Below are 23,826 nucleotides of genomic sequence, written 5' to 3'. Positions count from 1 at the left end.
TCTTTTCCATAATCCTGTTGTTGCTCACTTCTTCGTCTTCATTTCTGAGTGTGTATTTACGAAATTTTCAAATGTTCCACAAATAGTTAATAATGTATACATATATACTATATTTCTTCTGCACTTATGAACAATTATATTAAAAATAAATTTGCAGCATTTTACTAAAGTAAATCATATTTTTTTGAACTTAAATCAAACTTAAACTTGTACACATTAAATTTTTCATTATAAGTTTATTTGTATTGTGTTTTTGTTTAAATCCTTTTTGCAAAAAAAGAACACAAAACTTGAGAGCTGTATTCGTAAATAATTGTAAAAGCGTTGCTTATCATTATATTGTGTTGTGTTCTTTTCTATTAAAATTACCTCAATTTCATTTGCATAAAATGCGAAGTAATTCACAATAAAAACATTTTTTTTTTGTTGAAATCGTTCGCTCTACAAATAGAAAGTGTAAGAAGAATACATTCCTTGCTGCTTATTTTCTTGTTGATTGAACTTGAATTTTCTTAAATATTGCGCGAGGGCGTGGCATATATATTATAATAATCTATTAATATGCGCTTATATGCAACAAAAATTCAGAAATGACAACATCATTAAGTTTCGTGTCTACACAGACTGCGTGTTTGTTGTTTTTTTTTTTAGCATTTTGGATTTTGACATAAACATTTTAAGTCGTACAATTGCATGTGTATTTAATTTTTCTTTTTTAATTTTTAAGTGCTTTTCAAATTGTATTTCACACTCACAAGAAAACTATTGGAAAATTCAACTACAGATCTTAAGTTTTTGTCGGCTAGCGAGCGTGCTTTTGTTATGTTATTAATTTGTTTTGTTTTTCTTTTATATTTGTTGAGGCGCGTGAGTCTACACAGCATTTAAATTAATAGTAATCGTATGTATATTTAAAGGTATATATATATATATATAGATATATGTATATAAATATGCATGTACTTTGTATAGTTGGTAGGTAGGAAAGTTAGTTGGTTAGGAGGCCATACATTTAATAAATATTTCGTTTCTTTCGCTGTTTTTGCGTTTGCTGCTTGCTCGGATTAAACTTTAGACATACATAATACATATTCATATATATATATATATATATATATATATATATATATATATATATATATATATATATATATATATATATATATATATATATATATATATATATATATATGTATATATAAATATATAGATAGATATATTTTGAAATATACATATATAATTCGCATTGATGCATCTGGTAAAGGTGGCTGAGACTGTGTATACTCAAACATATATATCTATATATATATATATATAAATATTGTAGATATATTAATTATGTTTAAATTGAGAAATAAGCAAATCATTTTCTGCTGAATTCTTAACGACATTCCCAAACTTTAACTGATTGATCTACGCTACCAGAGATGACATACGGATGCGCTTTGTGAAAATCTGTAATAAAATATTGTGAATTACAAAATTGAGTTTCTGCCAATGCAGTGTGTGTCAGTCACTTACCAATGGATGTGCAGAAATGCTGATGCGCATAGAGCGTCTTCATGCATCGCTTGTTGCGCAAATCCCAGACCCGAATGGTCTTGTCATCACTGGCTGATACCAAATATTTGCCTCCGGGATGGAATGCCAAGCCCCTCACCCAATTGTCATGCCCGTTCAATGTGAGCAGGCACAGTCCAACGCTGACATCCCAAATGCGTATGGTTTTATCGCGTGAACCAGATGCCAGGAATGGTCCCTGATGGTGACCCTTCTTGTTGTCAGCGCCGGCTGCCTCATTTATCGCTGATGCGGCAGCCTCTGGCGCCCATGCAATGCATTCCACCGTATGCTCATGATCGCGTAATTCAACCTAACGAATATATTTAAATTAGTTAGTCGTACAAAATTTTTTATTGCCTTGGAAGCCATATGAAGTTGTATTGGATCAACCACCCCAAAACCAATTGATTAGCTTCATTTCCGTTCTCCTTTGTAAGGATTCAATTTGGTTGCGTGCTCACCTTACAGTCTTTTGAATTTGTCAACCAAACGCGTATTGTGTGATCATTTGAGCATGTGGCAAAGATGCTGCCTTCAATGTGCACGCGCACCATTCGCACCCACTCCCGATGCCCGGTGTAAGTTTTTACACAGTATCTGGTAAATTAGATAAAAAAAATTAATATATGTATTACAAATATATATGCATATATGTATATAAATACTGACCCTGTGGCCACCTCCCACATTTTGATGGTACGGTCACGCGATGCGGATAGCACGTAATCACCGGCGGGTACAAAGGCCACCGAGGATACATTGTGATCGTGACCGTGCATGGTTTTCACACACTCGTAGCTTTGTTGAAAGTCCCACAGTTTAATGGACAAATCAGCGCTGCAGGAGGCTGTAGGGATAAGAAAGTGAATTGAAGATAAGGATAATATAGTTAAGTGCTTAAATTACCTAAAAGCTTGCCCTGCGCATCAAATGCCACATCTTGCACAGAGTCTGTGTGTCCTTTAAGACTACGCTCATATTCGCCAGTTTCGAAATCCCAAATTTTAATGGTGGCATCTTCTGAGGCCGAGACCATGAGTCCAAATATTGGATGAAATATAACCTGTACAAAATGTAATTATTGAACAAGCTCTGCTTTGTTAATTCAAATGCTTTACTTACCCTCGTTATGCTGGCTCGATGTCCTGTTAGTGAGTATTTCTCTGGCGGCCTGGGTATCCATTCGCCGGGCGTACGTTTGTTCTTTGTGGGCGCACCCTCGATAACCTCCTTTTCAGCTTCGGTTAGCTTAGCCTCTAGGTCCATGACCTTCTTTTGCAGTCGTATGACCGATGTCCATTTCTTTTCTAATAGCCCGCCATACTTCTTTTCAGATTCTGTACTGAGATCTGCCTCCTTACGAAAGGTCTCCAATGAATCAGCATAGCCATTTGAGCCCAAATAGTCGGCAATCGCTTGGTTACTAAAAATTTATATTTAGACAGTGTTATTGAGGCTGTTCCTGACTGCCTTCTGGTGGATTACTTACAGCTCCTCGCGCTGCCGCTGCGACAACACCATTTTCATGCTGTTCTTCAGTTTAGGCGAGCTTCAATTCTGTTGCTTTATGCCTCGATTTGTTGCTGCCGTCTTCTAGTGCACTGCTATTGAGAGAGGAAACAAAGAGAAACAATATAGACAAATGCTTCAAGCATTATACATGAATGACTGAACAGGAAATTGGTTCCACAAAAATATGAAAAGGCAAGTTTCGCAAAGAGGCAAGTCACCCGCATAGTTATACCCTATACATACAAAAATTCGTAAACAAAGAGTATTTATACTAATCGAGGAGGTATGTAATAGGTAGATTTGACTGAATATATGTGGTCTACACTCGAGAGAGCCTAGATTTAATATTTAAAGATATAGTATTATAAATTTCTCTCGCTTAATTTTAATTAATTAAACAAGTGATTATATAATATATCGGCCACTACAACCATATTTATCGGTCTCCACAGGGTATTTTAGAGTCAGGCACTTCAAGCAAAGTATTAAAAATTTAGCTTTTTGTTTTTGGCAATGTTGCCCCATAGCGCCGCAACTTCGGCATGCATACTTAATCTGCTCTTACTTCAATTCGACCTCCCTTCTTCATCTTCCTCTTCTTCATTGTTTCACAGCGTGCTGTATGATGATAAACATAATTATCAACAGAGAGCCTCAGAAATTGTTTCGTTTGTGTGTTTCTGGCACACAAAAATATTTTCGGTTCATGTGGTCGCAATTACAGTGCACATTGTCTGCAAATCTGTAAAGACCCAGCCAATCAGATTGCAGCAAATATGCAACCCTGTGCTTACTATTGACACATCGATAACTGCATTAACTCTATTCGAATAGAATAATCAAACAGCTTCCAAAATAGACAAAGCAACATTGAAGATGATTCGATGTTGCTGTAGTAGTTGCCATAAGTCGTAAGCCATGTTTATAGTGTTGTAGTTGGCTATGGCAAGAGCAATTCAATTAACTCAAGGTGGCCAACAATAGGCAACAGGCAATGACAAAACGCAGGTAGCACGCAATAAACCGACCAATCAAACTAAACGAATCTAAGCGAAAAAAAAATCAACGAAAGCATAGCCCGATTTGTTTCTCTTCATTTTTTCTAGATAAGCATTTAACGACACATTTGTGTATGTTTTCCACGTTGCCAAAGTCGCATAGCAGAGTTACAAGCGCTGACAAAGCCAATTAGCAACATCTAACGGTAGTTCAAGCAACTTCTTATAAATAAATAACGCAAAACGAAAGAGAAAGACAGACACACGAAAAAGTCAAAGCTTAGACTATACATACATACACATACACGCAGTTATAAATATATAAATATATATAAACAACAAGGAAATGACGTTTTCAGATTATTTTTGGACGCTTAACCATCGCGAATAATATTTTACCGATTTTTGAACTAGCTGCTATAGCGGAGGGCAGCATATCTGTGTATATACTATTTACTGTAAAAAAAACTAACCAAACGAGTTCAAGCGATGAAATCTGCTTTTTTTTGCAACGACGACGGCATTGAAACTAGGCATGAGTCACGCGCGTTTTGAACACATTGCGAGAGCAAAGTCAGCCTTTATCAGCTGTTGGGACCTGCTCAAACTAAAAGACACGCAGCGACCATTAACTGCGCATCTAAATATAAAATAAAATCAATAAACTAAATAAGAAATAGACAACGCTAACGTCACGAGTATTAACGGAACGCGAGTGGGTTGGATGGATGTAAGTAGGTGGATAATGCCGGACAGCGACAACAACCGTTGTGTTGTGGCAACCGGGCGTGCGTTTTGTTCTTATTGGGGCCAGCATTCCAATACACAGACATGCGCCTTGTAACTTCCAGCCATGTAACTGTGTGGGTAGAGCTAGTAACGGTGTTCCACAACAGCAACAAAAACAACAGCAGCAGCAATGAAATAGCTAGACGGGGGCGTTTGGGTCACACGCTGCACAAGATTTGAAAGGCGTTCACTGACGCTGCGAAAAAAGGGTTACCAGCCATATAAAATAATATATGTACTAACTAACACAAATATACTCTCACACAAAGGGGTATTTAATATTCCAATTTGAATTGTAAATTGCTAAGGCATTTGTAGTTGCTAGTTTATGCGGAATGGGAATCTGATGTCAGCATTACATATGTGCATGCACATGCACACATGCATATATATATAAGGATACGGGCAATCGCGCAGTTCTTCTCTCCAGGGAGCGAGCTGCATGCACAGAGCGCCTGAGAGAGACCTTGCACTTGCTTATATGTGCACTTGGCTGCCATTTGCGTGCTTTTCTCACGCTTTGCCAGTGTTGGTAATGTTGAGAATTTGGCAATGCAGCGAATAAGTAAAAGTTTTCGAGTATCGATTAGCAACTACAACACTAGCCAACAAAGTGTCTAGACACAGGTCTAAATTGATTCGCATTTACAAAAACCTTTAGCTGGGAAAGTCGGACAAAACACAACACAGCAACATATTTAGATTGTAAATTGTAAAACACTGTAAAAGCTCATGAACAGGCATTCGAGCAAGATAAGACAAGTGTGGATGGAAAGAGAAATAGAGAGAGAAAGAAAGAGAGAGCGAGAGTCGACAGACAAGAAAGACAGGGCTAAAAGTGTCAGAAAACAGACTTCATAGATAATGGCAACGGCAGCAATTTGCGGCCAATTTGCACAGTCAGTCTCAGACTTTGCGACTCCATCCACTCCGAACGAAGAACCAGCTTAGCTCAGCGAATTGCACACGTTCTGGGAATTGCAGCGGGCGCTGTTAACAATTTTACTACTATATATGGGATCCAAATACCACATGTGTTTTGTTTTTTAGTGTATATGCGGCGATGGCCAATGCCAAAGCGGCCCAAAACGGAAAACTGTAAAAAAAAAAATAATAATAACAAGATTTCTACCGAGACACGACCAAGCTGCATTTGCAGAACTGGTTTGCTTTTAACTTTAGCCCAATTGAAAAAGCTGTTGGAGGCAGGCGAAGGAATCGGATTTTACTGCAGCCATTTGTTCTGGATACAAAATCGATCAATTTTCCATATCCCAGAGCAGGGGTAACAGGAGGCGTAGGAGGATACATGCGCAAAAACACACACATACACATACGCGCATATATACACTCACACATACACTGACACGAAAACTGACGCAGGGAGCGATGTGTCATCGCTCTTTGGTGGTTGTTGTAGAAGAAAAGCAAAGCATACTGAGGAAGAACTTCAAATTGTTTTTGTTTTTGCACTTGCATGCTTTGTAGTAGTTTAGTTCAGTTTATGCAGCATTATTTGCATAACTTTTGCTTGTTCGCTTTGCTTTTCAATAACAAAACATATATACACATTCACATACAAGCGTACACTCAAACACAATAACAACAACACCACTGACACTGACGAAAAATAAAAACTGTTACGACGGCCATCTTGAAAGAGCAGCGCAGTCAGCGTCGCTGCGGCAGCGTTTTAGAAAAGTGGCAATATGCAAAATTGAAAAAGTCCAAATAGATTTGTCAATCACACGCACATTTGTCACAAAACTATTGCGTTTTAAACGGGGTTTTATTTTCTTTCTCTCGTATAAGCGCGCACCAATACACTGCCAGTCTGTTCATACATATGACAAATTTTTTCTTTTTTCCCTATTTGCCCATTACATACACTTCGCTGCTGGTGCGTCGCTGTCGCATTAACGACACTTGGATTATGCGTTACAGACCGTGCAGTGACGTTGATTTCATGTTTTTCATTGCACATTACGCATACTTACAGAGTGTGCTACTTGTATATATTTTTAAAGTAAATTAATTTAAATTAATTGGGAAATAATTACGCAGAAATGAAGCGCGGCGAGAAATGCTTCCAATATCTTTCGATGCTTTCGACGTATCGATGCTAAAGCTATTGTTTACCAGCACTAGTTCCAGGGCTTCTGCATATTTTAGCTATCGATACTTGGCCGATGACGGTGCTTATCGATGGCTGTGCCAAATTAATTGAACAGCTGTTTCAACTATTTTGGCGCTATTAAATGAAATTTAAAATATAATAAAAATAGTCATTCTTTAAAAGAAGGCGTAGTTGACCTTTTACATCACTACAACGCACATAACTTTTTCACAGAATGGAATGCATTGTTTTTATCTTGCAGCACATACATGCTCTCACAAACTCATACATATGTACATTCATACCCTGTCGGAGAAAATTTGCCTTATCAGTAACGCGCACAGTGATACAGCCATGTGTTATTTATTTTTACGCTCAGTTCTCGTCTAACGCTCAACGGAAACGGTTATTTGTTACACAAAGTAAACGATATCGTTGCGCATATTAAAGTGCAATTTAACAAACAATTCGGTAAAGCACGCGCGTATTTTATGCACTAATACGAACAAAATATTTTATAAAATTTATAAACGTATTGTGAGTGCTAAGAAATTGGTTAAGTTAATTGATTGGCTATCAAGCTGCCAATAGCTGATGAATCAATTTAATGAGCAAATTGCCAAAATATGTAAATGATTCGCCAATTATGACAGGCGGCCGTTATCAAGCCATCGCGATTCTAATCAGGCAGCCTGTTTTTTCGTTCATACTCGTTACACAGGCCAATCGTGATAAAGGTTCATACAAAAAAAATAGAAATCAAAAGTGCTGCCAATTGGAATATATGTTCTGCTTATCGATAATTTGATTTGTAACGGAAGCACATCCTTAATACAAGCCATAAATTGTGCTTACATCTCTTGTCGAAATCGAAAGTGCCGTCAAATTGCATTTTGTTTGTGCTTTGCATATGAATAATACCATTTGCTGATTTTTAAAGGAAAAGCGCCCTTAATGGATTACTCACATCTCTAATTGGCATAAAAGTGCGGCCAAATTACAATTTTTCACGGTAGTTCATCCTTAATACAAGCCATAAATTCAAAACACAATGATATGTGCGCGTGTATTGGCGTGAATTATTATTGGAAAACGATTTGTGGCGAACGTTTCGACGGCCTCATATGCACATTGTTATCAGGGAGCTGCTCTGATTACATATATTGTTGATATGATAAAAAATACCCCAGAACCGACAGCGTTTACTTTCTACGACCGTTAAATTGTTATTATTGGCTTATTTGTTATTTCGTATTTGATTTGTGGTCATGCCAAGCAAAGCAAAGCGAAGCGAAACAAAAAGAAAACCTTTTTCATTTCGCGATTTGTTTAAACAAGCCAAAGCATAGGAAATTGACTTTTTGCCTGCTGCCAGTCATACAGCACAATAACTTGTCAAGTAGATAACAAAATATGTCGCCCCTTGCAAGCTATTAATAATTATCGAAACAAAAAATGTAATTTTATTTGCTTTAAAATGTCTTTCTCAATGGCAGCCGTTGAGATTCGAGCTACTGAGGTCTATAATTACCACTGTATGTTCTTTGATTACAAATACACACGCACAGTAGATACATTCCTAATGAAATATCTCAGTGCTTCATGTGCTCAGCAATGACAATATAATTCTTCAGCAGCTGCGTCATGATCCAACACTTTTGATCTCTTTACAAGTTTTTCAGAGTAGTTCTTAAAAAGACAGTTATATTTGATAAAGCTAAAATTTAAATAATTTAAAATGTTAGTTTGTTCTCAATGCAGTTATAAAATATATTTATATTTTTCATATTTTACTATTCATTTTTGCCATACATATCTTTGTCGTCATATTGATAATACTCAATAAATTTGATTGTTTTTAATACTTCCATATTCATACTTAATAATTATCAGGTTGTTCAGATTGTTATCTTTATCAATAATCGTATATTGCGCCTTTCTAGAGGCCTTTTTGGGTTTATTTCTTACTCCTCGGTTAAGTAGTCGCAGTGTCCATTGAGTGCCTGATAAGCCCTTGCCCAATCCCGGCAAGTGACCAATATATTTATGAATTTATATATGTATGTATATATAGCACTTTTGTTGTATTTGTTCTTTATCACAAATTCGCCTCTTGCTCATCGCCAATCCCTTCGCTCTCAATTACAAAATGAAACTTCACTTGCAAGGCTTTTGCCAAGAACTTGAGTCATATTGTGTATATTAAAGCATAATATTAATATATATCTATCTATATATTATGCATATATTTAGTTTTAAGATAATAAGAAAATAATAAACTTGATTAATTACTGCATAAACATTTAGCTAAGTGAGTAGAAAACATTTTGAGTCTTCACTTATTTATTATATTCGCGGAAATAAACAAACTCGGTATCTTTCGGGAAATTATAACAAATTATTACTTACAATGTAGAGCTCAGAGAAGATATATATATATATAGATTTTATATAGAAGAAAATTGTAACTGCGTGCATGATTACTACATGGACCATAAAATATAGAACATGATTTGTGGTTATTCACATTATGCAAGGCATGCAAGCTGTGCCTCGATATTTATAAATTTTGTTGTAATATCTCATATGGACATGGGTTAACTTGTTGTATTTTGGGAAAAATATCAATTTGACTTAATAAACATTTTATGGGGAACTTTAATCAGCTTTACTAATTTGAACATGTTGTGTTAGGATAACCGGCTATGACATACCTCCAGCACTTTAATATGCCAGCTCATATAGATATTCCAGTCTACTTCTAAATGGATGGTAAACTATTTGGGAAATTACGTCTCTGTTATCTTTACAACAGTCAATTGCTCTGAAGATTCCTAAACAAAACTTTCTATGTATTGGTAGAATTTGGTAGGATGTTTCACTTATTTACCGATTACGGAATAATACGGATTCGAAAAGCAAATTGATTCCAGAAACATATAGTGAGAGAATAAGATGAGTCAGGAATTATTTAATTATAAATGCATTTGAATTATGTTGTTCTCTCTCTCTCTCTCTCTCTCTCTCTCTCTTCTCTCTCTCTCTCTCTCTCTCCTTCTTCGGGTCAAATTGTATGAATTTTACCTTTGTTATAATTTAATGCATTTTTAAAATTGACACCTGTACTCAATGTGACAAGTTCAACTGTCGATTACACTCATGGCTCGAACACATACATACATACAAAAAGTTGTTATTGTTTTTTTTTTTTTTTTTTTGCAAATTTTTATTGATTCACGCCTAAAGTTTATTAATGTGCGCATTGCACTTAAACGAGCTGCTTCCTTATATAAGGGGTTAATACTGTTCGATACGTTGAATTAATTTGGAGAAGTTATTGCGAAACCGGTTGCATTTTGGTCAGCTGACATTGAACTTGAATTTAACTTCCGAATTGAACAGCAACTGGTGGCAATGTTGTCGTAAGATGAGGCCCAAGAAACACGGCAAGCCAAGGACTCGGCTCTATGGACTACTCTGTGTACCGTTAATTCTTTATGCATGGACAGCAGCACAGGCGCAGGCGCAGGCGCAGACAGCCTCGGCACTAGCGGATCAAGATCCAAATGATGGTGTGTAAACTCTGCACAGCAGACTCAAGTACTCATTGATCCTCTCATTGTAAACATATTTTTATTATCCTATTGATCAAATCGATATAGTTATCGCTTGGTGTTTAATTTATTGGTCGATCGGTCATCTATATACTGAAAAATATTTCATCGATATTAATTTATTCATACACCCATTGATATTTGCCGATTTACATTAGCAATAGATAGAGAACTTCTATGTCATCGTATATAGCAAGTCACTAAGCCAAATACTTTTTATTACCTCTATATATTTCGATTAGTGGCTAAAATAACTGTGATTAGTACGCCCTATACGCTAAGCTTTAGTGTCAGCGCTGAAGATAAGGAGAAATATATTATCGAGAATATAACATGTCCTGCAGGTAGCGCAGCGAGTGTAGCTGGAGGACAATTCGTCTGGTGAATATTTCAGATATTTATATTTGAAAATTTTAAATAATTTATTACGTGCCATTTTAGTGAGAATCTAGAGCCATGCACGAGCTATACGACTGTAGTAAGTTTGAAAGGCACGACGGAGGGTGCTACGGTAGTTCAACAAAACGTTATTGCCTATACGGAATATAAAGGTGAGTGCCAGAAGAAATACATTTTCAATTACATAATTTATTTCTATTCTTATATGTCTCTCCTATTTAGAGCCGAAGACGACTTTGACATCCATTGAAGCTACAGAAACGACGATACAACTGACCTGGGAGACCACCGATCGGGCCTGTGTGAAACATTTTGAGATCCAAGCAAATGCTCCAGACAGCACAAATAGCCACCAACAGTTTAAGGATGAGAGCAGCGATACATTCGTCGTCCTGCCATGTCGGACGTACAATGTGACACTTGAGACGAAGAATAATGCGAGCGTGACCGTTGGCAGCGATATGAGATTCGTGGACACCGGCTATCTGGAGCCAGGCGAACTGCAGCTGATTATCGTCAATGGCTCCAATGCGGATACGGTAGTGGCTTGGTCAGATCCAATTAATAAGAGTTGTATAGGCAGCTATACTATTGTTTGGCGACGCGATGGTTGCGTCTCGGAAGAGGATCAGGAGACAACAACAGCGACAACAGAGCAGGAGGATGACACGACGACAGCAATCACAGATGATTGGACGGGCCTAACGACTGTGTTCCCCGATTCGGTGACACAAAGCGGGACTAGAGGTGAGTGCTTCAATTGAAAGAATGTCTTTTGCCGCTTTTTGCAATTACCATTTCTTTTCCCTCTTCATTTATATATATTTTCCATTAGCTTGTTCCTTTTCGATTTAATTTTCACTTATTCGTTTATCCTACTCTCTTTTCCCTTCTGCAAATTTAATTTCGTTCATTCTCTCTCATTTCGGAATTGGTTTCGACTGCTCCATTTCTCCTCCACCTTTGGCTTCGCTCTCTTCCAACTGCTGCTCCTTTGACTACAGTAGAGTCCACCTAATCTTATCTAATTTCAGCAATTGAGTGCGAGTGGAGCTATTACTCGAACGACTCCACAATGAAGCAGTATACCATATCAGACCTGCAGGGCTGTGCACTGCACACCATCGAGGTATACATAAATGCAGAGCGCAATACAACGGCCAAGGCCACGAAGACCTTTGTATCTGGCGAGAAGTGTAAGTAGTCCATAATACTTCTCAATGCTTTCTAAGCCTTTGCTCATTTAGTGCCGGGTGCTATATCGGAACCTCTAGAAATCATCAATTCCACCGAGCTGCATTGGTCATGGTCACCGCCCACAGATAACGCCCAGTGCGTTGCCAATTATCATGTGAATCTAACTGGACCCACCCAGCGTTCGGAATATGCCAGCGACGAGCAGTTGACTAGTGAAACTTTTGTTACTTTCCAGAATCTGGAACCCTGTGGCATCTACAATGTGGAAATTGTACCAATATCAGCGAATGGATCCAGAGGCACCGGGTTTCAGAGTCAAAGCACGCTGAGCGAGGATCGTAAGTAGAGAAGATCTTCCCCTAAAGCCTTCAGTAATAATCTCGCAATAGAGCCCACACAGATTCTAGAGCCATCGAAGAACACAGGCCCCTATTTTATCGAGCTAGAGTGGCTAACGCCGAGTTACGCCGATCTGTGCATCGATGGCTATCGTATCTCGGGTTGGATGGACGATGACATAGAGGTTGTAGCACTGAGTCTTAGCACACAAAATAATTCTGTCAGATTTGATAAGGGTCTGGGCGCCTGCCAGGGCTATACCATACAAATAATACCCTATACAAAGGAGAAACTGGATGGAGAGCTGCGACGAATCGAAGCCGAAACTAAAGCAGCAATTGTTAACTACGAGAAGGTTTCTAAAAATATCTATGTATATATATGGATCTATCTGAATAACGCTTCGTTTTATAGATCAAATTCGAGCTGGTGGGCAATGGCGCCACGCCTCACAGTCTGGAGCTGAATGCTAACAATCAGGACTACAACAATCATTGCCAGACGATCTTCGCGCATTTCAGCTGCCAGACCAGCGCCGACGTGCCCAACACCTATGCGGAGAAGTATGTGGAAAGCTATCGTGATCGCGGGTTTCAGGCGGTAGTCGAACCACTCTCGCCCTACACCAAGTACACCTGCAGCGTAGTGCTCTACAATGTGGCTGGGCCATCGGGGAAAAAGATCGTAACGGGTCAACAGCTGGAAACTCTAACGTTCTGTATGTGTCGATCTAGTAACTTTTAATATTATTGCCATACTAAGCGCATTTAGTCGTTTGCAGTTCCAGAACAGCCCCAAAATGTTCGGTATCATGATAGCACCAAGACGAGTTTGACTTTTGTCTGGGAGCAACCGAAACATCCAAATGGACCAATCAAATACTATCATGCATTTCTAATGCGCTACGAGCCGGATTACTTTGTGCCCAGCACATGTAATGCAGTGAACGAGGTGATCAAACCCGAAACCAAAGGTGAGCACGCTAAGTAATCTGCTGCAACGAACCCCGTCTCCAATTCCATATATCTCCGTAGGTGACATGATGAGCACCTTCAACGATCTATCACCCGCTGTCAAGTACATTATGCAGGTGGCTGCTTTGAATGATTTCGGCTTGAGTCAATACACGGCTCCTGTGATCGGCATTACGCAACCAGATGGTAAGCTACGGAGCCGAAATGCAATATCCTAATATATAACCTTAACAAAATGATTATTATGTAGTATCGGATCCAGTCACCGATTTAAATGTGACCTCAGACGGTCCCGCTCTAGATCCTAATAGCTACAGCGCCAATGTCACAATATCCTGGACTATACCCTGCAAATCGAATGGCCAAATCCAGGAGTTTGTCTTGCACATTACGGGCGTACGAGCGGAACGGCGGATCAGTTATCAGGAGGGTGTCCCACCCGATAATCACGACAGGGAGGGACGCATGACACACAGCATAACCAATCTACTGCCGGAAGTTGAATATACAGTCAGGGTAGCCGTCAAGACGAAGAATGTGGACACATTGAGCGCAAGTGAATCAAAGGTTTGGGAGTCACCAGCGGGCTGTGAGTATATAATTTTACACTTACCACGAGAAAGCCATCAGAAATAGTGTTTTAGCAGCAACATTTTCTATATAATTTTAGTTAAATGGTTTACATTGTGCTGATATCGTATTTGAATACAGACAGTGCTCCATTTCAGACGTTGCTCCATTTTCTCCAATTAGCATAAAGTGCTAAAAATACATGTTAAATTTGCCAATTTGCCAATTTGCTTCCGCAACGAAGCATAAAGTACTAAAAAATGGCATATTTGGTTTATCCTTTATGAGCCTAGCTTAAATCTGTATTCAGAATAAAGTACTAATAAATCCTTCATTCAGTGTTGCCAGCTGTTGAGTTTTAAAATACGTTATAAAATACGTTATTTCCTCTAAGTATTTCCCTTAAATATTTCCTCTAAGTGTTTCTATTAATGATTTCCTCCAAATATTTCTCCTAAGTATTTATGCTTAGTTGAACGATCACACACTTCACTTCACTGCACGACTGACCCCCACCTGGACGACTGACGAATTGTTGCAGCTGATGCCCTTTATATAAGGCGACTTTCACTCAGAAACAAATGCGCTCAAATGTTGAGCCCGACGCCAGGTAGTGATCATAGTACTCGAGCTTTAATTGACCAGTGGGAGCACTCTCTGCTGCAGCATGCATTCTAGCTTAATTTTACTTAAATATAAATACCAAATGAATACTGCTGCATACATATAGACTATATAAGTGATCTGTAGTTCTTATTCGTCCCTTGCTTTTCTCAGACAGACAAACAGAGTGATAGACAGGGAGACAGACAGATCAGATATACAAACAGACATACATTACATTAATATCTAGTAGTTGTTATAGCATACACCTATATAAAGTGAGTCTTAATAATCTGCTATTAACTATGTTTTCCTGTAGTACCTTCTGGCCTGGACGACGATATAGTGGGTAAAATGCGTGTCAGCGCCTATGATACTAATCATCCAACCAGCTCGGCGATTGTAAATTTGCCCCGCGACATTTTAAACTCTGAGTCAGGAAAAATAAAATATGTGGCATTGTTGCTATCCCAAAAGCATTGTACCGACAAGCCGAAATTGACCTATAATGTTTCCAAATCCTGGCCACCCGTGGCATCCTGGGATGAGGTGGGCGGCGATTGCATTCAGCAGTACCAAACAACGCCCGAGCGCTGGAATCCTAATGATGACATTCAAAATATGCGCGCCGACAAAAGTGAGGACATTACGTTTATCATAGGCACCGACAAATGTCCGGATCAGACTAAACGCTACTGCAATGGTCCACTAAAGCCGAATACGGAATACCATATGGTAGTGCGACTTTTTACCAGCTCCGGCTATAATGATGCGGCGCTACTGGAGTTCAAGACGGAGGCGGCGATTAAGGTGACGCTCATCCTGGTCAGCGTTTGCAGCTGTCTGCTGCTGGCCTTCATACTGGGCCTGCTCGTGCTCTATGTGCGCAAGCGTATAGCTTGGTAGGTGTCTAGAAATGATGGAGATTAGACTCTCTTTCAATTTACCTATACATATTTCAGGCATCGCGACTCTGGCCAGGGCATCGAGGATCCATTTGGCAATGTAATAGCCAAGAACTTTGCGCTCTTCTATGCAGAAGTGGCCAAGCCGGAAAAGCTGGCGCGTGAATTTAAGGAAATCACGGTTGTGGCCTTGGAGCTGAGCTACTCAGCCTCAGAGTTGGGCAGCAATAAGAATCGCTATGCAGATATCTATCCCTGTAGGTGTATTGAGTGAACTTGACTAGATCTTAGAGAACTAATTCTATTATATTGCAGACGATAAGAATCGCGTTATACTGGACATAGATACTGAAGGATCGGACTACATTAATGCTTCCTTTATTGATGTATGGCTTGCACTATATAGATATATGAATTAAATCATTAATAAAACCTCCTTCCAGGGTCACACACGAAAGAAGGAGTATATAGCTACGCAGGGACCAAAGCCAGAGAGCGTCATGGACTTCTGGCGCATGATCCTGCAGCACAATGTGCGCGTCATTGTGCAGGTGACACAATTCCGCGAAGGCAACACAGTGAGCACGCGCTTAATATAACCAATGCTATATATCATACATATATACTTTACCCCATATAGATCAAATGCCATGAGTATTTTCCCTATAATATGCGCGGTGTTAGTGTCACAATCAAGGCTAAGGAATGCTTTGATATTTACGATCGCACAGAGCTCACGGTGGTACACGAGAAATACGGCCTCAAGGAGAAGGTGGTACACTTCTTTTTCAAAAAGTGGCCCGATCATGGCTGCCCCGACGATCCCAATCACTTGATCACCTTTGTCAAGAAGGTCAAGGCAGAAAAGCGTCCGAGCTACTCGCCCATTGTGGTGCACTGCAGCGCAGGCGTTGGACGAACGGGCACCTTTATAGGCCTCGACTTGATAATGCAGCGCCTGAAGAGCGAATCGAAAATTAATATTTTCGAAACAGTCAAAAAGTTGCGATTTCAGGTATTTCGTAATCTTATCTGTCTATATTCTGTCTATGATGTCTAATTTATGATCCCGTTGCAGCGCATGAAAATGGTGCAAACCTTGCAGCAGTATACGTTCCTCTACAGCTGCACCTATGAGCTCGTGAAGCACAAGATTCCACGTGCAGCACTCAAGCTCGAGGTGCGGAACAAAACGGATGGCGGTGTGCCACCGTTAGCTACACCCAAGAAGGTCAGTTTTCCCGACACGGATCTGAGTCGTGTCGAGTCAGCCGTACTGGATTCACCCGATCCGGATTCCGGATCGACAGCTGTGCAATTGCCGTCTCGTTTTAGCGGGCTGCGTCGAGCGAACGATTTGGATTCGTTGAATGAGCAGCCAGAGCGAAACGGTCTTCAACGGGCCAACGGCAAGAGCAGCGAGTGCACTATATAATTTTGTGAGCATTTTGTGACATCATGCATGATACCATGCGTGTGTATTTATTGTATTATACAAATATAATTTAGCAGCAATAACAGCCAAAGAGAATTGTCTAACGCTAAAGCATTGTACTGTGAAGTTTAATAAATATATATGTAAAGAAATATAATGGTGCTGGGCATACAACAAATAGTTTCTTTTCTAAACACACTTGAGTTTGAAAGAGGTTATGTAACGGACAGTTTGAACTTATCGAAAATCAGTTAGGCTCTTATCGGTCGATAACATGGCCGTCGTATGAATATGAATTATGCCAATTTGAAATAAAATATATTTGGGTGTCTTATGGGCTGGATTTCTAGCAACACAATTTTTTTATTTTTATTTTACTCCCAATGTTTTTTGTTATATATTTTATAAATAAATATATACATATATTAAAAAAGGCCTAAAACGTAACGCACCGCAAATTTGAATCTAATACGTAACGCAACAAATCAATCGTAAATCGCTTATCGAAGGCCTATCGTTGCAGTGGCAACTCTATTTACACTTATCTGTGAATGGCCAATTGATAAGAAGAAGTGAGCAACATTTATTTACAAAGTCGATCCTTGGTGCAGCCGTAAAATGTCTGAGCGCAAAGTGTTAAATGTAAGTTAAACTAATCAGTTATGCAGCCAAAGCGATACTATCCAATATTCCATTTGCAGAAATACTATCCTCCGGACTTCGATCCGTCGAAGATACCGCGCATGAAATTGGCGAAAAATCGCCAATACACAGTTCGATTGATGGCTCCGTTTAATATGCGTTGCAAAACCTGTGGTGAATACATCTACAAGGGCAAGAAGTTTAATGCCCGAAAGGAGGATGTGGAGAATGAAACTTATTTGGGCATACGCATCTATAGGTTCTATATCAAGTGCACACGCTGCCTACAGGAGATCTCCTTCAAAACTGATCCACAGAACACGGACTACGAGATCGAGGCGGGCGCCACTCGTAATTTTATGGCATTGAAACTGGCCGAGGAACAAGCGCGACGTGAAGAGCGTGAGGCACGCGAGGAGGAGGCAAACAATCCAATGAAATTGCTAGAGAACCGCACGCAACAGTCGCGCAATGAAATCGAAATGCTCGAGAGCCTCGAGGAGCTGCGCGATCTCAATAGACGTCAACAAACCGTGGACTATACGACCATGCTGGAGCAGTACAATCCGGCGGAAACGGAACGTGAACGCGAGGAGCGCGAACAACGCGAGGATGAGGCGTTTGTCAAGTAAGTGTTGGCATCAGGCAATATGTATACAAATATATATTCATTATTATATTTACACAGATCTGTAAACTTCAAAAACAAAGCGGAAAACGGCAAACGCATTGTTGCTGAGGAGATTATAGAGGAAATAACGGAGGAGAGTAATACAGATGTTAATGCGCCCACACCAGCCAAACTTGTGAAGCCTAATCCTGTAAAGCCTAACCCAAGTAAAGCGCTTGGTGGAGTGCAGCTGGTGAAAAGAAAGACGCCCCTGGTGCTGGTAAAGCCTAAGACAGAAGCAGCAGCAGCAGCGGGAAGCAGAGTAGAAGGCGGAGTAACGAAAACAACTGCAGGAGCGCTGGGATCAGCAGCAACAGTAGGAGTAGCAGAGGGGCAAGGAGTAACTGGCGCTCAAGTGGCAGCTAAAGCGTCGGAACCATCAGCAACACCTGCTGCAACTACGTCGAAACCTGCAGCACCCGCTGGCCTCTCCCTTTTAGCTGCCTACAGCGATAGCTCTGAGGATTCCAACTGACCCTTGCATCTTAGCAGCATTTATATCAAGTCTATGTGTATACACAAATTAACTAAACTATGTACTAAGACACAAAAAAATGTAATTAAATTTTCAGTTTATCCTTTATCAAGATTTGTACAGATCTGTGTAGCTTATGTCTTTCAGTATGATATATAAAATGAAACTTTTATAAGTACTGCGATTATTGCAAGTGATGCAAATAAGCTTTATAAACTTTTGTATGGTAAAAAATTCCCCCCACATTTAATATGTAATTAAATTGAAGAATATTCAAATAAGGAATATGAAAGTTTTACTCTAATTTCAATAAACACATTTGTCATTTAATAAACTTTTAATTTTATTTTAGCGTTTTAGCTGACTTCAAAAATATTTCACTTAAATTTCTAGGTTTTTCAAATACTATATATATGTTTATATTTATATATAGTCAAGGCCATAAGCATAAGGCAAATCAATTTACATACACATTTATCAAATTCTCAAAAATTAGCAACATAAAATGACTAAAATAGTAGTACATATATATAAACATTCAATTTATATATATATATGTATATACAAAGTATATGTCATATACATCTTTTCACCAATTCATAGCCGATTTCGTGGCGATTGGAACTGAAAGGCTTAAAGTTAATTTAAAACTAAATACTAAATGGTAACAGTTGCTCTATATATAAATATATACAGCTGCAAAAATTATAATAAATAATATCACAAGCGAAATAAACAATAAGAAATTATAAATATATATCAAATATAAGCTTAAGTATTAGCAATAGATTATACAGTAAGTAATTAATAATAAATCCATTTAATTTCATAAATTACGAAGACACTGGTATCTGCTATAGCTGCCATATCGTTCAGACGATATATGTATCTCTATAAAGCATACATATATGATTAGATTTATATGTATATTATCTATATATATATATAAATATATCATCTATAAGGCTGCCTTCTGGCAAGCGTCGTCACATATTTACTCTTTACTTATTATATTACGTTTAACAGTCTTTGATCGTTTAGTTCATTTTCCATTTACTTTTTGGGGTGGTTTGTGGGGGGCGTGGCAAGCCCATATCCTTTGTTTTTGGTGTGTTGCATTTTGGTTTTGGTTTGCATTTGTATCCTGGCTTTGGCTTTTCATACTTAAATGTCCACCGCTTTGGCTGCTTTGTAGTCGCCAGCTGCAGCCATTGCCACGCCCACCATCACGCCCCCGCCACCATCGTAGTTGTGGTGGTTATTGTTGTTGTTGCGTAGGAAACTCTGCTGCTCGGGTGCGCTTTGATTGCGCTCGTAGTGCTCATCCAAGTCATGATAGACAGAGACGCCCAGCGCACGTGTCGGCGCAAATTGCAAATCATTATCGTCCTGCTCGTCTCCCACATTGTCGTCGTCATCATCGACGCCAGCATCTTCATCCAGTAGCCGACGTCGCGGCATGCTGACAACAAAATCCTCTAGACTACGCTTGACGGCTGCATCGGAGCCCGTGCCCGAGTCTTTGCTGGATAAATGATCCTGTTGCAGATCGTGCTCCGGCTGTTGCATGTAGCACAGAGTCAGGCCCTGCTCCAAGCAGCGTTGCTCATATGACGGCGTCGTGTACACAATCAAACTACTCTGCGTCTGGCCAGGACCACACTCCAAGTCCGTCAAACTTGGCGACCGTAGCTGAGACTGCGACTGATGATGTTGCTGCTGCCGCGGCTGCTGTTGATTCAGTTGATGCTGTTGCTGCTGCTGCTGTTGCTGCTTGTGCGCCGCGTTATCGAGTATGATTGTACGATTCATTGTAGTCAACTGCGTCTGATCCAGCGGCAGGGTGTGCTGACTGCTTCGGGTGGTCGAGCTATGCAACAGCTTCCTACGCTGATAGTGCGAAATCTTCCAAACAATGCCAATGCAAACCGAGAAACAAATGATTGTGATAATCGTGATAATCATCACAATGAGCAGCACCACGTCGATATTGAAGCTATCCTGCACCACCATCAGCTCCGACTGCAGTGTCAAGGTGCGCAAATTGTCGCTGATCTCGCAACGATAATGTCCAGCGTCCGTGGACTGGGCATTGACAATGACCAAGAGCTCCTTGCTCTCGGTAAAGTAGAAGCGTTCCGCATCGGGCCCAGTGGGTGCATTATGCAATGGCTTGTTCTCCTTGAACCACTCACGATGCGGCTGCTCCAGGTCCATATTAAGCGATTCACTGAGACACTCCAGTACACAGGTGCGTCCCAGGATGACCTCCTTGTGGACCAGTGGAATGCTGGGCAGGGGTTTGTCTGTAAATGGATGACATTATAGTATATGTAGGGTATTTGACTTTTATATTTTGTGGCTCTCACCATTCACAATTAGCGTGGCATTCACTTTAATCACGCCCGCCGGACTCTCTGCCGTGCAGGTATATATGCCCGAATCACTCGGCTTGGCATTCGTTATCAGAAATGCATTCTCCTCGCGTATCACCTGCAGTCGTCGTTCTGTGGCAGCTGGAAAATCTCGACCGCCAAACTTTTGCAATGCCATCTCCGGCATGGGATCCCCGCTGGCCGAGCACACCAAGCGCGCCGTTTCGCCTGCATCTATCGTTAGATTCGAGGGCACATGCAAGAAGCTGGGATGAACTGCAAGTAGAGAAAATAATTTAGTAACTTATATAGTATTGTTTCCTTGAAGAAGTTCATTAGTGAACTATTTGCTAGTTCGATATATACTATTGGGCCGTTCATCAGTGATTAACTTGAACTTGAACCAAATAGAATAGCATCAATTGAGCACAAAAGATCTGCACCAGTTCATGTCAATTTTGAATCTTCAGAAAGGAACAGATTTGAAATTTCAAATAAAGTTCGTTGGGCTACTCACTGCCTATCGATATTTTGAACTTCTGGCCGTAGGTGGAGCCAAATGCATTGGACACCACGCACTGATAACGGCCGGCGCTCTCGTCGGTGACATTGAACAGACGCAGATGACCGTAGATCGTCGTCTGATTGGTGCTCTGATCGGGATGTATTTGCGTTTTGGTGCTGGCACCATCATGGACATTTTGGCTCTCTACGACGTGCTGATTATCATGCCGCCACTTGATCTCCAGCTCATCGGTGGCAGCAGCCGAAGCGGCAGCTGGCGAGGTCGCCATGCACTCCAAGGTAATATTGGCGCCCTTGACAGCGAGCATGTTGCTGGGTTCATTTTGCAGTACCGGCTTGGGTGAGTCAGCTGCAAAGAAGATGAAAGCAAAGAGTCAACAAAGAATTGAGAGAGTAAGAGTTGTTTAGCTGAGACTTACAGCACTCGAGTTGCGCAGGAGTGAGCCGGAAGAGCTGGCGATCGAGCAGGTGCTCCGGATAGCCACAGACAGCATTTGTGAAGAGCTTCTCAGTTTGTATGCCAAAGCGATTGAGATGCCATTGACGGAACCAAATCAACTCGCAATCACATATAAAGTTATTCGACTTGAAGCTGAGCTTCTGCAGATTTTGCATATGCTCAAAGGCATTTGGCTGAATGCTGGCCAACTCATTGTTCTCCAAATTGAGCTGCACAAGACTGTTTAGTCCGGTCAGCGCTTTGCTACTGATCTGCTTCAGATTGTTGCCGTAGAGATCGAGGCGGCGTAACTTGCGCAATGCCTTGAAATGCGCCCCAGCTGACTGATCCTCAATGATCCAGGCGAGACGATTGCGACGCAAATTCAACTCCTCCAGATTCTTGACACAGTCGAACGTATTCTCTGGCAAATACTGCAACTTATTGTGGCCCAAATTCAAATGTTTCAATCGCTTCAGACAATCCAAGTGCTGAGCCTTGAAGTCGCTGATATAGTTGTGCGACAGATCGACCCATTCCAGATATTGGGTAAATTCAAATGTGTCCAGCTCGATGCGACTGATCGAGTTATTCGATAAGCTCAAATGGTGCAACTTGGTCAGATTGAAGAGACCCTGACGGGACAGCGAACTGATGTCGTTGTGATCCAGCTTAATGCTCTCAATGTTGCGCATCACATGAAAGACGCCATCCTGCAGCGTCTTGATGTTGTTCGATTTCAGCTCCAGCTTCTGCAGCGCTTGCAGACCACGAAACGTTGACCAATTGATCTCCAATCGATTTGAGTTGAGAGTTCTACAAAAAGAGTTATTTGAGATTTTGCTATATTTAATTGAGATTACTCTATAAACTTACAGTTTCTTTAGTCGCAGCAAGTTCTTAAAGACGCCCACTGGCAGGCTGCTCAGGTGATTGTTGCTCAGCTCCAGATCCGTTAGATTGCTAAGCGTAGCAAATGCCAGCTCATTCACGCTGCCGATCTCATTGCCATTAAGTATTCTGTAAATCGAATTGGATTTAGTTAGGCTACATATACTAAGGTATATTTGGTTAACTTACAAATGGGAGAGTCGGCTAGGTCTTGGGAACATATTCGCCTCCACGCTGTGCAGTTGGTTCTTGCTCAGATCCAGCAATTTCAGCTTGGGCAGCAAAGCGAGCGCCTCGCTCGAGATGCGCTGTATACGATTGTTGGCCAAGATGAGTTGACGCAGCGATTGCAGATTCGTAAACATGGGCATCACATCCAGCTGATTGCGTTTCAGTGAGCTGTGCGAAGAGAGAGAGAGAGAGAGAGAGAGAGAGAGAGGAGAGAAGGGTTAGAATAACGAATCTTAGCTATAAATTATGAAATAAATATTAAATAAATTTAGAGCCTATAAATATTAAATGTATATGGAGGAACATAATCCCGGTGATTATGTTACAGCTATGTTAATAAAATATTGTGGTCTGTATAAAGATACTATGCTTTTAGTATTTACTGTTATGTTATATCTGCCTGTTACTGTTGTATTATGACTATTTCTATTGCTAACAGATTTAATACCAAGCTACTAGGCTTTTCGTCGAACCACTGTTTCCAACAGTTAAACAGCTATCTGACTTTATATCAGCATTAAAAATAATATAGTATGACAAATACATATCGAGCGAGGCGAATAA

At 40.1% G+C, this 23,826-nt stretch overlaps 4 protein-coding genes and 2 long non-coding RNA genes across 9 annotated transcripts in view; 3 read left to right on the top strand and 3 right to left on the bottom strand.

Moving 5' to 3' along the window:
* Positions 1-1,297: 1,297 nt before the first annotated feature.
* LOC6579751 (lissencephaly-1 homolog) lies at positions 1,298-7,011 on the bottom strand. Of its 3 annotated transcripts, none has more exons than XM_015163855.3 (8): positions 6,923-7,011; positions 3,053-3,167; positions 2,686-2,986; positions 2,470-2,626; positions 2,233-2,410; positions 2,025-2,160; positions 1,522-1,873; positions 1,298-1,455 (listed from the first exon to the last, which is right to left on the bottom strand). In XM_015163855.3, the coding sequence occupies exons 2-8, from the start codon at positions 3,088-3,090 to the stop codon at positions 1,382-1,384; spliced, it is 1,236 nt and encodes a 411-aa protein (XP_015019341.1). In that variant the 5' UTR covers positions 3,091-3,167; positions 6,923-7,011; the 3' UTR covers positions 1,298-1,381. The 3 variants fall into 3 exon arrangements, with proteins under 3 accessions (XP_015019341.1, XP_002005633.1, XP_015019340.1); XM_002005597.4 differs by having other exon boundaries at positions 3,053-3,164; positions 6,923-7,004; XM_015163854.3 differs by having other exon boundaries at positions 6,860-6,977.
* LOC122757753 lies at positions 3,915-5,149 on the top strand. Its single transcript, XR_006357891.1, has 2 exons — positions 3,915-4,083; positions 4,182-5,149. It is a non-coding gene; the product is annotated as an uncharacterized LOC122757753 (long non-coding RNA).
* Positions 7,012-9,134: 2,123 nt separating the features above from the next.
* On the bottom strand, positions 9,135-14,316 carry LOC122757752. Of its 2 annotated transcripts, none has more exons than XR_006357890.1 (2): positions 14,115-14,316; positions 9,135-10,685 (listed from the first exon to the last, which is right to left on the bottom strand). It is a non-coding gene; the product is annotated as an uncharacterized LOC122757752 (long non-coding RNA). The 2 variants fall into 2 exon arrangements; XR_006357889.1 differs by lacking the exon at positions 14,115-14,316 and adding an exon at positions 10,746-10,841.
* LOC6579750 (phosphatidylinositol phosphatase PTPRQ) lies at positions 10,406-17,192 on the top strand. The gene is made up of 17 exons (XM_015163853.3): positions 10,406-10,550; positions 10,835-10,973; positions 11,034-11,143; positions 11,214-11,738; positions 12,026-12,187; positions 12,239-12,526; positions 12,578-12,882; positions 12,942-13,245; positions 13,309-13,500; positions 13,562-13,687; positions 13,752-14,090; positions 14,994-15,576; positions 15,637-15,836; positions 15,895-15,965; positions 16,023-16,157; positions 16,220-16,594; positions 16,658-17,192. Exons 1-17 carry the CDS (start codon positions 10,406-10,408, stop codon positions 17,012-17,014), a joined length of 4,356 nt encoding a protein of 1,451 aa, XP_015019339.1. The 3' UTR covers positions 17,015-17,192.
* Positions 17,193-17,547: 355 nt separating this feature from the next.
* LOC6579749 (splicing factor YJU2) lies at positions 17,548-18,909 on the top strand. Its single transcript, XM_002005595.4, has 3 exons — positions 17,548-17,656; positions 17,716-18,284; positions 18,345-18,909. Exons 1-3 carry the CDS (start codon positions 17,633-17,635, stop codon positions 18,799-18,801), a joined length of 1,050 nt encoding a protein of 349 aa, XP_002005631.1. The 5' UTR covers positions 17,548-17,632; the 3' UTR covers positions 18,802-18,909.
* A 169-nt stretch (positions 18,910-19,078) lies between these two features.
* LOC6579748 (leucine-rich repeats and immunoglobulin-like domains protein 3) overlaps positions 19,079-23,826 on the bottom strand; it is a 29,055-nt gene continuing 24,307 nt past the window's right edge. Inside the window, exons 4-9 of the mRNA XM_002005594.4 lie at positions 23,221-23,430; positions 23,017-23,160; positions 22,121-22,956; positions 21,694-22,050; positions 21,171-21,452; positions 19,079-21,107 (exon numbers count right to left, since the gene is read on the bottom strand). Of these exons, the coding sequence (XP_002005630.2) occupies positions 19,966-21,107; positions 21,171-21,452; positions 21,694-22,050; positions 22,121-22,956; positions 23,017-23,160; positions 23,221-23,430 (2,971 nt within the window). The 3' untranslated portion in view covers positions 19,079-19,965. The remainder of the gene's footprint in view (positions 21,108-21,170; positions 21,453-21,693; positions 22,051-22,120; positions 22,957-23,016; positions 23,161-23,220; positions 23,431-23,826) is intronic.

The sequence above is a fragment of the Drosophila mojavensis genome, unplaced genomic scaffold (assembly GCF_018153725.1).
Source record: "Drosophila mojavensis isolate 15081-1352.22 unplaced genomic scaffold, ASM1815372v1 contig_80, whole genome shotgun sequence".
NCBI classification, from domain to species: domain Eukaryota; kingdom Metazoa; phylum Arthropoda; class Insecta; order Diptera; family Drosophilidae; genus Drosophila; species Drosophila mojavensis.
Note: the sequence above shows the minus strand (reverse complement) of the source record. Positions and strands in the feature narration are given on the sequence as shown.